Below are 14,617 nucleotides of genomic sequence, written 5' to 3'. Positions count from 1 at the left end.
AACCGGCAGTGGCTTGAGTAGGCCCCAGGCCTTAGACCTGCTGTTCTTGTTACGGATACATGTGGTACATGACTCCACATACTTTTTACAGTCTTTCTGTATCTCGGGCCACCAGAATGTTCGTTGCAACAGTTCGGACGTCTTATTCGTACCAAAATGTCCCGCAAGCTTGTGGTCGTGGCACAACCCCAAGGTGGGGACTCGCAGGCTCTCTGGCACAAAGACCTTGTCTCCGTGCCAGAGTAGCCCGTCCCTTGCCAACAGAACGGTCCCGAGTGGGGAAGGGTTACCTACTGAAGCTTGCTTAATTTGATTGATTAAGTTTCCTTGCAACAGAAGAAAGTTGCCAGGAGACAAGATTGTATCGGGCGGGGAAGATTCTTGAGGTTTGCTAAACATGCGTGACAACGCATCTGGTTTTATGTTCTTTGATCCTGGTCTGTATGTCAAATGAAAGGTGAATCGGGAAAAAAAAAGTGCCCATCTGGCCTGCCGTGGTTTTAGTCTTTTTGCCGTTCTCAGATATTCAAGGTTCTTATGGTCCGTGTAGATTAATATTGGGTGTGCGGCCCCTTCCAGGAGATACCTCCATTCTTCTAAGGCCGCTTTGATCGCTAGGAGTTCGCGATCCCCGACATCGTAGTTCCTCTCCGCACTGGACAATTTACGAGACAAGAAGGCGACAGGGTACAACAGAGTTTTAGGTCCCTGTCTCTGGGAAAGTATGGCCCCGACTGCCGTCTCTGACGCATCCACCTCAAGAACATATGGTTGAGCTGAATCAGGGTGTCTCAAGACAGATGCGGAGGTAAATAACTTTTTCAGGGTCTCGAAAGCAGTTTGGGCCTCAGAAGACCACTGGAACCTGACGCCTTGCTTGGTGAACTGGGTGATGGGGGAGATGATTGCTGAAAAACCCTTGATAAATTTTCTGTAAAAGTTCGCAAAACCTACGAAACGTTGGATGCCTTTCTTATCACTGGGAGCTGGCCAATCCAGGATGGCTGCGACTTTTTGAGGGTCCATCTTGATACCCTCAGTGGATATAATCAGGCCCAAAAATTGGATGCTCTGGCGTTCGAATTCGCACTTTTCAGCCTTGGCGTAAAGTCCATGTTGTCGAAGGCGGGCCAGAACATTTCTGACGTGTCTGCGATGGTCAACTAAGGAGGAAGAAAAAATTAATATATCATCAAGGTACACCACAACAAACAGGTCCAGAAAATCTCGGAAGACATCATTGATAAAGTGCTGGAACGTGGCGGGGGCATTGCAAAGTCCGAAGGGCATCACCAGGTACTCGAAATGCCCAAAACGTGTACGGAAGGCAGTCTTCCATTCATGACCCTCCCGTATACGGATCAAATTATAAGCACCCCGAAGATCCAGCTTAGTAAAAATGATGGCAGCACCAAGTCTTTGAAAAAGTTCAGGCACTAACGGCAGGGGGTAACGGTTTTTGACCGTAATTTTGTTTAGCTCGCGGTAGTCTATACATGGACGTAAGGAGTGGTCCTTCTTTTCCACAAAGAAGATACCCGCACCAGCCGGGGACGTGGACGGGCGGATGAACCCCTTTTTCAGATTCTCATCCACATAGTCCTTAAGGGCCACCAGTTCATTTTCAGATAAGGGGAAAATCCGGCCAAAAGGAACTTCAACTCCGGGGAGGAGGTCGACTGGACAATCGTAGGAACGATGGGGAGGGAGCGTCTCTGCCCCTTTCTTACTAAATACGTCCAAAAAGTCGTGGTATACTGTAGGCACCAATTGACGAGCTTTAGAGTCTGAATCAAGACATAGTAGGGAAGGCTGGTCACAAGGGGTTGGAAGGCAGTGTTGAAGGCAGTAGGGTGAGCGGAAGTTAATTTCATCTGTGGTCCAGTCGATGCTGGGGTTATGGACTTTCAGCCAAGGCATGCCGAGAATAATCGGAAATAAAGGAGAGGCGATGGCATCCAATCGGAGTAGTTCTTGGTGACCGTTAGCCATGGTGGCTAATAGAGGGACAGTCTCATGTGTAACTGCCCCGTACTTGATAACGGAGCCATCGGCCAGGTAGACGGAGAGTCTCTGTGGTTTGGGTTGGAGCGGGATACGGTGTTTCATAGCAAAGGATAGATCCACGAAACAACTGCAGGCCCCGGAGTCAATTATGGCGGGCGTCTGGATGGTCCCCTCTGGCAGCTGTAATGAGATGGAGAGAGCAAGGTGAGCAGAAATGCTGGGTAAGTTCATATTTGCAGAGGGTGAAGTAACTGAGAGGCACTTACGGGGTTTGACTGGACAAGATCTTACGTAGTGGCCTGACCCTCCGCAGTACAGACACAGGTTCTGCTGGCGGCGGCGTTGACGTTCTTCGAAGGAGAGGGAAGGGCGAAGTAAGCCGATCTGCATTGGCTCTGGTGCGTCGGACGTGGTCGGAGTTGGGACCGGTGGAGCAGGGTTGAATGGGCTGGGAATCCGTGGTAGCATCCATACCGGGCGTGACTGGCCCGCAGCCCTCTCTGATCTCCGTTCTCTCAACCGGCGATCAATCTGAATAGATAAGTCGAACAGGGCCGTCAAGGTGGAAGGCATTCCCACACGGGCTATTTCATCCTTAAGGGGCTCAGAGAGGCCCATGCGGAACTGGGAGCGTAATGCAACATCGTTCCAGTCAGTGTCGAAGCCCCATCGTCTAAATTCAGCGACGTAGTCTTCCACCGGTCTGCGACCTTGCTGGAGAGAGCGAAGAGCCGTTTCAGCGGAGGCGGCCTGCTGGGGATCCTCGTATAACTGAGCCATGGCGGTGAAAAATGAAGCTGCATCAGTTAAACACTCGGACTTCTGTTCTAGGTGACGATGGGCCCAGGATTGCGGTTCCCCTTGCAACAAGGAGATTACAAAGCCGACCTTTGTGGCCTCCAAGGAAAAGGTGCGCGGCTGCAGTGCAAAATATAGGTCACGTGCATTCTTGAAGGACCTAAACTTGCTGCGATCTCCAAGGAATTTTTCTGGGGTCGGGACCCTGGGTTCAGGTGGAAGCATGACAACTGCCGGAGTGGCGGAGGCCCCCTGGTGGGCAGCAGAGGCAGATGCAGGTCCTGGGGCAGCAGAAGATAAAGCTTGCACTTGTCCTTGCAGCTGGGTATAGCCGGATTGTAGGTCCTTTACTGCCCGTGTTAGTTCGGCCAGATGCTGGCATAGTTCGTCCATAGGAGAGGGTCCCCGCACAGGCTCAGTCATGGCTGTCCGTTACTGTCACGCCCCTGACGGTGAGAGCCTGATGTGCGGATGACGGCCTCCCTTGCAGCTCTGACTCCGAGCTCCTGGTAAAGTGGACAGGAGACTCCAAAGTACAAAGTCGCACGAGTGCCTTGCAGGATCGCTGGTGAGTCGCTGAGCTGGAGTTGCTGAGCAGGTAGCGGAGAGGCACAGGTGCAGGTGGTAGTCCCAGGCAGCTGTCAGCGGGTAGAGGAAGTGGTCAAGCCGGGTCATGCACTATCGGATACGTCTGGAACACAGGCGGAAGCCGGAAGCGAGGTCACAGGGCAGGCTGGGTCGGTATTGGGCTGGCAGCAGAGTAGCAGAATCAGTAGGCGAAAGCAGGGTCCAAAACAAGCCGGGTCGGTGCAGGCGGAGAGCAGGGGTATCAAAGGCAAGCCGGGTCGGGTCAACGGTACAGGAAACAGGATACAGGTTACTGAGGTAGGTTAGCCAAACGCTATAGAACGGACAGCACCTGAGTCCAAGAAGAGGCCAGCCTAAATAGCCTGTCTGGCGCCAAAAACACTCGGAGAGTGCACGCCGCGGCGCCCGCACGTGCACGCGCACGCACGGGAGCGCGCGCGGGAGCGCGCGCGGGAGCGCGCACACGCGCTAACGGCGCTCCTGTGGAAGCTGAAGACCCAGCTCGACCTCTATGGTCGCCATTTTGGGTGCTGGCATGCCCTTCCTGACAGTTAGCCATATAAGTGAAGCAAAGATTGAATAAATAATTCTAAACTTTTTCAGGGGAATGACCATTTGGGAGTTGTGAAGTACATATAGTAATTGTGGCATGAGGATCATCTTTATCAAGTTTCCCCTTCCCACCGGGGACAGCTTCAACTTGCTTCACACCTTAACCCGATCGCGGCAGCGATTAATCAGAGGGGTGAGGTTGAGATTGACATAGTCCAGCAAACAGGCGGTAACCTGCTTAAGATGAACTCTAAAAAATATTCTCCCCCCATGGGTCTCGCTGTCATCTTGGAGTCAAAAATACTAATGGAAGCCACTGCATGATTCCTGGCAACTCAGCGATTGTGTCTCTATAGAAATATGAGTGCTGGAGACCTCCTCTTCAACTTCACTCATTGTGCCCCATAGCCACATGTTATAAGCGGTACACATAAACCTATAAGTGAACAAGAGAAATGGGAATTAGTTGTAGTCTTTTGGGTTTTTTAGTGTGTAGAGGTTTGGAAGACACTTACGGACAGATTTTTTTTGTCCAAAGCTAACCTGTTTTATTCACAAATAAAATTACACATCCTCTCCATGATGAATTTATTTCCAAGCTGTCAACAAATGGTATCTGTCCTTTCAGTAAACTTACTGTTTTGAGAAATACCTAAGAAGCTAATATGCAAGGCTGTACTATATAAACAAGATAAATGTTAATTGTGCATTGGAAACCACATTACTATTCCAGACTGGAGAAATTATGGTTGCCATGGCATCTAAGGAATAGAAAGTAATGTCTGGGCCAAGACATGGATTCTCTGGATAACAGCTCTTTTTCACTTGTCCATTACTTAAACACTTAAATAGAATTATATATAGTTTGTGGCTTTAACACACATTAACGGCTAGTTTACACTTGCTTAAAAACAAGGCTTTGGACAGGCTTTGTTAAAGCACTCTGAACGCTAGTCAAAGCCTCTGTCACTAAATAAAATGGTTAGCTTACAGTCCTGTTTACACTTACTTTTGCTTTGCTTTGTCTTCACTTCAACAATTATACCCCATGTAGCTTCAGTGGTGCTTCAAAGCATCTTCAAAGCCTCCAAAGGAGTCTATGGCAAAGCTTGCTTGAAGTCCCACTGAAGCCCCACCGAAGCTTCACCAAAGCCTCATTGAAGCCCCACTAAGCCTCATCAAAGCACCAAGCAAAAGCAAGGTGTAAACAGGACTGTAAGCTAACAATTTTATTTAGTGACAGGGGCTTTGACTAGCGCTCAGAGAGCTTTAACAAAGCCTGTCCGAAGCCATGTTTTAAAGCTCTGCTGGGAACATGTACTTGAAACAGCAGCAAGTGAGTTAAAATAAAACTGGCAGTGTATTTAAATCTTTTTGTGCATTTTTAACAAGACAACCATCTTCTGTGTACCTATTTGGAACTAGGGACTCTCATAGAATTTGGAAACAGCAGTTGGCAGCAGTTAAGCCTTGTTTACATGTGGAGTATGATACAGTAAGGATTGTGGGGCTCATAAAAAGGTACCAGGCTTCTTGTGAAGGTTGCTCTTAGTGTGGTTGTAAAAAAACAAATCCTCCTACATACAGTAAGTTGTACCTGTTTATCTGAGTCTTCTCTTCTCTACATTCGTTCAAAGTGCAGAATTTATAAAGCTTGCCTGAGTTGTCTGAAAACAGGGAAAAGAGGGGAAGTTATACTCTGCAGAGCTCAGTAAGGAGAGCTCTGAGAGATAACTGAAGGGTAGGGGCAGACTCCCATCGCAGAGCACACAGGAACAGAGCTGAGGCTGTCAAATCAGCTAGAGGTCTCTCCTCTGGCACCATTTTTTTTTTTTTTTTTTTTAGAAAAACTTGTCAGAAGTGACTCCTGCTGATAGCAGAGCAACGAAGCAGCAGACAGAAATTACACTTAGTGCTCCTAATTGAAACAAGTACACACTACAGAGGGTTATGCTTTGTTCATACTTCATGTCTGAGGTTTACAAACACTTTAAACAGAACTTTTAAAGGTTTAAAGAGACACTGTCACATTGCCCTTTCAGGAAAAAGTTACAATGGGGTTGATTTACAAAAACTGGAGAGTGCAAAATCGGGTGCAGCTGTGCATAGTAGCCAATAAGCTTCCAAATTTTATTCTCAAAGCTTAATTGACCAAGCTGAGATTAAAAGCTTATTGGCTGCCATGCAAAGCTTCACCAATACCTTTAACCACTTCCCGCCCGGTCACTGGGAGATTTACGTCCAGGAAGTGGTTCTGAAATCCTGACTGGACGTCCTGCAGGATTTCATGCCGCGCACGCCCGTGCGCAGCGCGTCGATCGGTGATGCGGGGTTTCAGTCTGACACCCTGCATCTCTGATCTCGGTAAAGAGCCTCCGGCGGAGGCTCTTTACCACGTGATCAGCCGTGTCCAATCACGGCTGATCACGATGTAAACAGGAAGAGCCGTTGATGGCTCTTCCTCACTCGTGTCTGACAGACGCGAGTAGAGGAGAGCCGATCGGCGGCTCTCCTGACGGGGGATTCGTGCTGATTGTTTATCAGCGCAGCCCCCCCTTGGATCGCCACACTGGTCCACCAGGGAAGCCCACACTGAACCACCAGGGAAGGGCAAAAAAAAGGGGGCAATAAAGAAAAAAAAAAGGCAGTGAAAAAAAAGAGCAGTAAAAAAAAAAAAAAAAGATGCCAATCAGTGCCCACAAATGGGCACTGACTGGCAACATGGATACATCAGTGACGCCCCACAGTGTCCATCAGTGCCACCCCACAGTGTCCATGGGTGCCACCCCACAGTTCCCATCCATGCCCAGTGCCCACCTATCAGTGCCCATCTGTGCCACCTATAAGTACCCCCCAGTGCCGCCCATGAGTGCCCATCAGTGCCGCCCATGAGTGCCCATCAGTGCCGCACATCAGTGCTGCCTATGAGTGCCCATCAGTGCCGCATACCAGCGATGCCAATCAGTGCCCATCAGTGCCACCTCATCGGTGCCCATCAGTACTACCTCATCGATGTCCATCAGTGCCATCTCATCGGTGCCCATCAGTGCCGCCATATCAGTGCCCGTAATTGAAAGAGAGAACACACTTATTTACAAAAAAAATTACAGAAAAAAATAAAAACGTAATTTTTTAAAAAAAATTCAGTCTTTTTTAAGTTGTTGCGCAAAAAAAAATCGCAGAGGTGATCAAATACCACCAAAAGAAAGCTCTATTTGTGGGGAAAAAAGGACGCCAATTTTGTTTGGGTACAGTGTAGCACGACCACGTAATTGCCATTCAAAGTGCGACAGTGCTGAAAGCTGAAAATTGGCTTGGGCGGGAAGGTGCGTAAGTGCCTGGTATGGAAGTGGTTAAAAAAGAAAAAGCTGGGTTACTTGATTTACCATCACTTATTTCTGTGTTCATTGAGATCATTTACCTGACTATGCATACGTGATACATGTTCTTTTGGTGTCCTTCCGATCCTAGTATGGACTTGTACACTCGATAGACAGATATTATTCCTGACCTATATTTTGTCGAAATGTTTTACAAATGCTTGTGACTCAATAAAACAGATTCAACATAAAAAAGAAAAAGCTGAACAGTTTTAGGAAATCAACCCCTTTACAAAGAGGCCCCCAACCAACTGATGATCAGTTCTCCTTTGATTCCCTTTCCTCTGTTGCAGCCGAAAACGATAATACCCAATGTCGACTGGTGTCTGACATTAAAGTCAGCAGTGACATTACTGCCTCTTACCTAGGCCCAGTGTTTGGCTGCCAAACCAGAGCACTGTAACATGAGAAGAGCTTACATACTCTCTCATACCTGGAAAAATTGGTATTGTCAATGTTGCTTTGCTCTCAATGGGCAAGGCGACAGTGTTTTTGTCTTTTTAAATGCCAAACATTTCATTCTAAGTAGCACTCCAATGCCCATAAACATCAATGCACCCAACCACAAAGCACAGGCATGAAAGCTCTGTGTATTGTTCATTGCCTGACAGTAGTGGAGGTGCATTATTTTGGCTGTTTTGCTTAAAGCACTTTGGAAGCCCTGATTCAGGTTTCTCTATCATGCTAAGTTCTAATTAATTTCGGATGTGAGTTTTCTTCCACCACCACCTTTTATATCTGTTAACCCATCGCTTTGATCAGTGGTAACACCAGTCTATACTGTGTTCATGTTTCCAATCAAAAGCTGAATACAATTCTTCCACAATTTGTCACAAATTTGTTATAGGTATGGCCAGCATTACACCTTGACTTGGAGACAAGCAGGAATTATCAACTGCTCTGTGAGGAAAGCCTAGCAAGAATGAGTTGAGAGTTGCCAATGTGACAATTTTATTGTGAATAAAACACGTGGGATCCTGCATTTTTGGGGATTTTTTTTCTAGTTTGAGGCTTTTAAAACATTTTGTACTATTTTTTGGCAATTTACGTTGTTTGGATAACCTTATTTATTTGTTGTATTCTTTAGTTATTCATTAATTTAATATCTTGATTATTGCAGACTGGAGCGTGCTATACGTCATTATCACAAGCTTTCTCTGTGTTGTGGCATTGGGACTACTAACGTGGTGCATGGTGTGTTGCTGTAAAAGGTAAAAAGTGGTCCTAAAAACATGACACTTCACTATAAGTTATCACAAATGGAACTATGGCCTGACAAATAAGACGCAAGAGCAATATTTTTCTGTCATCCTTTTATATTTTGTAGGGGAAAAAATAAAGCTAATGTCAAAATTGGTTTCTTTGACCAAATATATGGATACTTCTTATTAGTTTTCTAAAATTGATATCAATGCGTTTATTGAGCTCATTTGTAGTTCATAGGTCGATCTAAAAAAACAAAACAAAAAAAAAACGTAGAAGAAAAGGAAAATGCTGGTTATGTCTTCGCCAAACATATGTTTTTATTTTTTTTAATGCAGGTTTTTATTTCATTAAACACAAAATCGTCAAGCATGATCATCTTTGGATGTGCTAATAGGTGTCTTTCTTCAAAATATATTTTCTGTCCGTATTAAAGCAAGCAACTGCATGATTTAAGCCATTTAAAGGGGTTGTAAAGGTTTGTTTTTTATTTTCTAAATAGGTTCCTTTAAGCTAGTGCATTGTTACCTTTTCCTTCGATTTCTCTTTCTTTGTCTGAATTTCTCACTTCCTGTTCCTCCTCAGTAAGCTGTCCTGGCTGACTAACCCCCAATCAGAACGGCTCGGATGATGGGGGCAAGCTTACTTAGGAGGAACAGGAAGTGAGAAATTCAGACAAAGATAAAAAAACATTTAGAAGGGAAATGGAAGGAAAAGGTAAGTGAACCAACAATGCACTAGCTTAAAGCGGTGGTTCCCCCTTAAAAACAACTTTTTTTTATTCCACTGCCCCCCCACATTACAATCGAATTAAGGCTCTTATTATTTTTTTCCTGCTGTACATACCTGGGTACAGCATATTCACCCGTGCATCCGGGTTGCGAGTCCCGCGGGAGTGGGCGTTCCTCACATGCTGTTAATTGACGTTTTGCCCAAAAACGAGCTCTCCCCCCGTCGCGTAAGCCGCGTCACGATTGGCGAAAGGAGCCGAGCGGCGATGCGCATGCGCAGTATAGCGCCGACTCGCCGTTCGGCTCCTTTCGCCAACCGTGACGCGGCTTACGCGACAGGGGAGAGCTCGTTTTTGGGCAAAACGTCAATCAACAGCATGTGAGGAACGCCCACTCCCGCGGGACTCGCAACCCGGATGCACGGGTGATGATGCTGTACCCAGGTATGTACAGCAGGAAAAAAATAATAAGAGCCTTAATTCGATTGTAATGTGGGGGGGCAGTGGAATAAAAAAAAGTTGTTTTTAAGGGGGAACCACCGCTTTAAAGGAACCTATTTAGAAAATAAAAAACAAACCTTTACAACCCCTTTAAGTCTTAAAAAGTAACAGATAACGCTTGTAAACTTGTTTGTGAAGCCTGTTATATTGAAAATTGCTCAGCTTTTTATAATGAAAACAAGGAGCAGTCTGTCACAACTTGATTGTAGTCTTCGGGGGAAATTGGCATATGTAAAATACTGTACTTTTTTTTTATAAAGTTTATATTCTAAAACCTAAATCAAGCTGTACATCCACATGGATATAGAGTCATAGAGGGAACACAACTGAAATCTGCCCATGCTTATTATGCTATCCCAATTTATGCTTTTCCTTACAGAAAGAAAGGAAAACCAAAGAGGAAGAGCAGGTATAAAATTCTTGAAGCCACGGATGACCAAGAGAGTTTGGAGCTAAAGTCAAACGTCAAAGCCGGTAATAAAGTATTTAAATAACCCACAAAATTACTTTAGTGGTCTTTAACTACGCTAATTCCAACAAAGATTGTTCTTAACAACCATTGACCAAACATTGTTTTAAAACAACGCTTTAGCACCATTTTTTGAAATCCCCAATCTGCATGGACTGGAGGAAGAGGATGAGGCATCGGGGGCCTACTAGATACTTAATGAGTCTTGTAATCATGGTGAAATTAAGTTTAAATAAAGTATTAAAATATATGTATAAATGTATTCATATAATTGCAAAAAAAAAAATCAATAGACTGCTACGTACAAATTTAGGATGCATACCGTATATACTCGAGTATAAGCCGAGTTTTTCAACACATTTTTTGGTGTTGAAAATGCCCCCCTCGGCTTATACTCGAGTCACCTTTTGTGTGCCTGGTCTCCCAGATTTTTGGGACCCGATACCGGCCGGCCGTAGGTCCCCTGGACCCCAATTTTTTGTGGTAAAATTGGGTGCCTCGGCTTATATTCGGGTCAGCTTATACTCGAGTCTATACGGTATATGTATTTAAGAGAATATTAGGTATCTGTACCAACACTAGAGGAAGAAAAATAATTATAGGGCCATTACTATTGTTTATCTCGAAAGTGATAAGCTGTACAGTTTTTTTTTTTTTTCATGAATCCTTTCATTCATTTTCAAAGAAAAATTGTAATACAAAACCGAGCCTAATGGGGCATACCCAGGCCCAATGTAATACATAAACCAACACGGTAACCTTCTAATAACAGTTAAAAGGTGTATGCCACCTACTATTTAACCAACAATAATAAGCTGTACAGTTTTTTAAAGTGTTGCCTTGTTACAGTATGTTGTTGTTTTTTTTTTTCAATTTTTAAAACTGCAATATATTTAGGGCCAGATCCACAAAAGGGATACGCCGGCGTATCTACTGATACGCCGTCGTATCCCTGTTTCTATCTATGCGACTGATTCACAGAATCAGTTTCTCATAGATATCCCTAAGATCCGGCAGGTGTAATAGTTTTACACTGTCGGATCTTAGGATGCAGTACCTCGGCCGCCGCTGGGGGCATTTCTCATCGAAATGCCGCGTCGGGTATGCAAATTAGCACTTACGGAGATCCACAAAGCGGTTTCCCTTTGTGAAGTCTCCGTAAGTTGTTAGTTTGCAAACGCAAAATTAGGGCTACTTTTACAAAGTGTAAAGTTAGTACACCATGTAAAAGTAGACCCTTCTTTCCCGCGACGCTGTCAAATTTTTTTTAAAACATTTTTTTTTCCCGCTGCATCTCTTTTTTTTTCCCGACGCAACTTTTCTTACCCGGTGCGATTCACAAAACTAAGCGTAACGTAATTTCGCGCAATGCACGTCGGGAAAATCGCGTCGGGAGCGCGCCTAATTTAAATGGGACTCGCCCCATTAGATTGGGCCCGCCTTGTGCCGGACGAATTTAAAGCGGATGTGCCATGGGAAAAAAATATTAAAAGCCAGCAGCTACAAATACTGCAGCTGCTGACTTTTAATATTAGGACACTTACCTGTCCTGGAGTCCAGCGCCGATCGCAGCAGAGGACGAGCGATCGCTCGTCTCTCTGCTGCTCCCCCCGCCATCCACGCTGAGGGAACCAGGAAGTGAAGCGCTGCGGCTTCACTGCCCGGTTCCCTACGGCGCATTCGCGAGTCGCGCCGCGCCCGCCGATTGGCTCCCGCTGGGAGCCGAGTGTTCCCAGCACACAACGGGGGGTGACGGGATGTGACGGAATGCCGGGCCGGAAGTGGGTGCAAATACCTGTCTTTAGACAGGTATCTACACCCCCCTCCCCCCTGAAAGGTGTCAAATGTGACACCGGAGGGGGGGAGGGTTCCGATCAGCGGGACTCCACTTTAGGGTGGAGAACCGCTTTAAGTTACACCGCTGAAAATTTCTAGGTAAGTGCTTTGTGCTTTGGGCACTTAGGTAGAGATTTTGCGGCGGTGTAACTTAAATAGGAAGATTTAAGTTAAGCCGGCTCGTTGTGGATCTGGCCCTTAGTTCTTAAAGTAAAGCTAAAGGCAAAACTATTTTCTTTTTTTTTTCCATTTTGGATAGAGTACGGGAAGGTTATAACCCCTGTAAGGTTTATTTTTGCCATCTTGTCCCATGGGGGAAATGTTCCTTCACTACTTGTCGCATAGCCAAACAGGAAGTGAGAGGAAATCCCTGCAAATTAAAGGAATCTCTTGGGGACCTCTTGGTCAAAAGAAATGGTGTCCCCATTTAGAAGATTTCCCCTCTATTACTTTTCTGGGGACAACCCAAAATTTGGGATTTTCTTTTACTTTCACATTCAATGATAATGGTAAACAGGACAAATCGAGACGGTGGATCTTCCTAACAGGGACACAGGAAGCAATAACAAATGACAGGTGTTCTACTCCCTCTCACTTTATCCAAAACTAAAAAAAAACATGTCTTTGGTAAAAAAAACAAAAATCACAATAAGTGTATATTATTTGGTTTGCATGACAGTTATAGCAACTACAAACTATGGTGTGTATATATACTGGAATTTGTATTTCTTTTTTTATACTAGTGATCAGTGACTTATAGTGGGACTGTGATAGTGTGGCGGGCAATCTGACACTAGCGGTCGCTGGCTGGGTGGTACACTAACTGACTTGGACATCAATAGTGAAACTAATACAGTGATCAGTGCTAATACTATACACCGTCACTGTACTAATGACACTTGCTGGGAAGGGGTTACCATCTAGGATTGATCAAGGAGTTAACTGTGTGCCTAACCATGTGTAATGTGTGCAGGGAATTAAAAAAAACTGCAAGATCACCTGTCAGTGTACAGAGCTCTGTTTACAACACAGAGCTTTCTTCCATGAACGACAGAGCCAATCAGTAGATCCCGGCGATCAACAGTTGGCCGGCACCTGCTGATTAGCTTGTGCTTTATTAAGTTACAGCACACCCAGAGGCGGCGCGCACATGCGCCTCACTTGGAAGAACTGATCACGTATCAGTGTTGGCATTGGACAAGGATAATTTGGGTGCACTTTAGTTGTATTGTTGTATAATTGAATTTGTTTTACTTTAGGTCTATATGTACATTTTACTGCAGGGTTTCTATTCTTTGCCTTTGGTCAAACCATTTTTTTATTTTTTTCCTCAACAGGAATAAAAATGAAATCTCCAGTTCAAAATACAAGTTTGATGCATTCTGAATCTGAGCTAGAGAGCGATGACAATGCTTACACCTGGTCAGATCGAGAGAAGGGAAAACTGCTCCGGCCTCAGAATGGTTCTTTGCGTAATGGACAAGCCTCTCACAAAAACAAAAACCAAAGAGAGGAATTATTATAGCTGAAGTGCTATAGTCTTGTTTTCCGCCCAGGAATTTATTTAATCTGTGCAGCAGTTAAAGCTGCTGAACTGTCCTTTTCACCACTGCTGGTTTACTTTGTGGACAAAGCTGCTACCTTGAACTGCTTTTAAATAAATGGATATTTTAGTAGATTTACCAACTATTTTGCTCTTCTGAGAGAACTGAGGCTGAACATACTTGAACTGATAATTTGTTTCAATGGGAAATACTACTGGATTTATTTTGAACATATTTTTTTTTTTTTTACTAATTTAAGAAGTTTTTTCTGTACATGATCTTGGGGAAACAACTCCCAGGAATGAGCCACACTGTTAAATGTACACCACTTTAAATGCACTACTCTGCCAGTTTTCTGATGGCATTGAAGGATAAAATGTGAAATGCACTGGGCATTTTCTGTAGCCCGATCTATGAGCTGTGTTTTTTGTTTTCCTTTCGCTGCAGCAAATGTTTCTCCCTGTATTTAATGACATATTTTTTTCCAAAAAAGGTGACATCCATTTCTATGTGTTCACAAATCTTGGCCATCAACAAAGGAAATGTTACATCTAAAGGAAAAAAAACATGTTGCAAACCTGTTTTGAGGGGAGAAGATGTGAGAAACAAAAAAAAAAGATTAATGGTGTTCAATAAAGTCAAACACTGAATAAAAAAAACATTCATAAATCTTACTACAACAAAAAGTTTTTTCTTGGCTGTGGGCACACATCTAAAACTACACCAGTACATGTACTAAATACAATACAATACAGAACAAAAGCTCTAATTGGGACAAAAAAAAGTATAACTTTGCCAGTCTATGTATATTTAAACGAACTTATTTGTAATAAGCAGAAAATAATTACTGACCTATGTAGCTGTATGCACTGAGAAGCAGTTCATCCTCAAATTTTACAGCAAAAACACTTTCACTTTCATTTATCTTAAAGGGGGTTGTAAAGGTACAATTTTTTTTCCTAAATAGCTTCCTTTACCTTAGTGCAGTCCGCCTTCACTTACCTCATCC

The 14,617-nt window shown here is 44.4% G+C and overlaps 1 protein-coding gene across 1 annotated transcript in view; it reads left to right on the top strand.

Annotated features, from left to right (window-relative positions):
- The window catches only part of KIAA0319L (KIAA0319 like), a 135,898-nt gene extending 121,616 nt beyond the window's left edge, over positions 1-14,282 (top strand). The window contains exons 20-22 of the mRNA XM_040337309.1: positions 8,446-8,536; positions 10,139-10,233; positions 13,402-14,282. Coding sequence (XP_040193243.1) covers positions 8,446-8,536; positions 10,139-10,233; positions 13,402-13,589 — 374 coding nt within the window. The 3' untranslated portion in view covers positions 13,590-14,282. The remainder of the gene's footprint in view (positions 1-8,445; positions 8,537-10,138; positions 10,234-13,401) is intronic.
- The last annotated feature ends 335 nt before the right edge of the window (positions 14,283-14,617 follow it).

Source organism: Rana temporaria, chromosome 2 (genome assembly GCF_905171775.1).
Source record: "Rana temporaria chromosome 2, aRanTem1.1, whole genome shotgun sequence".
NCBI classification, from domain to species: Eukaryota; Metazoa; Chordata; class Amphibia; order Anura; family Ranidae; genus Rana; species Rana temporaria.
Note: the sequence above shows the minus strand (reverse complement) of the source record. Positions and strands in the feature narration are given on the sequence as shown.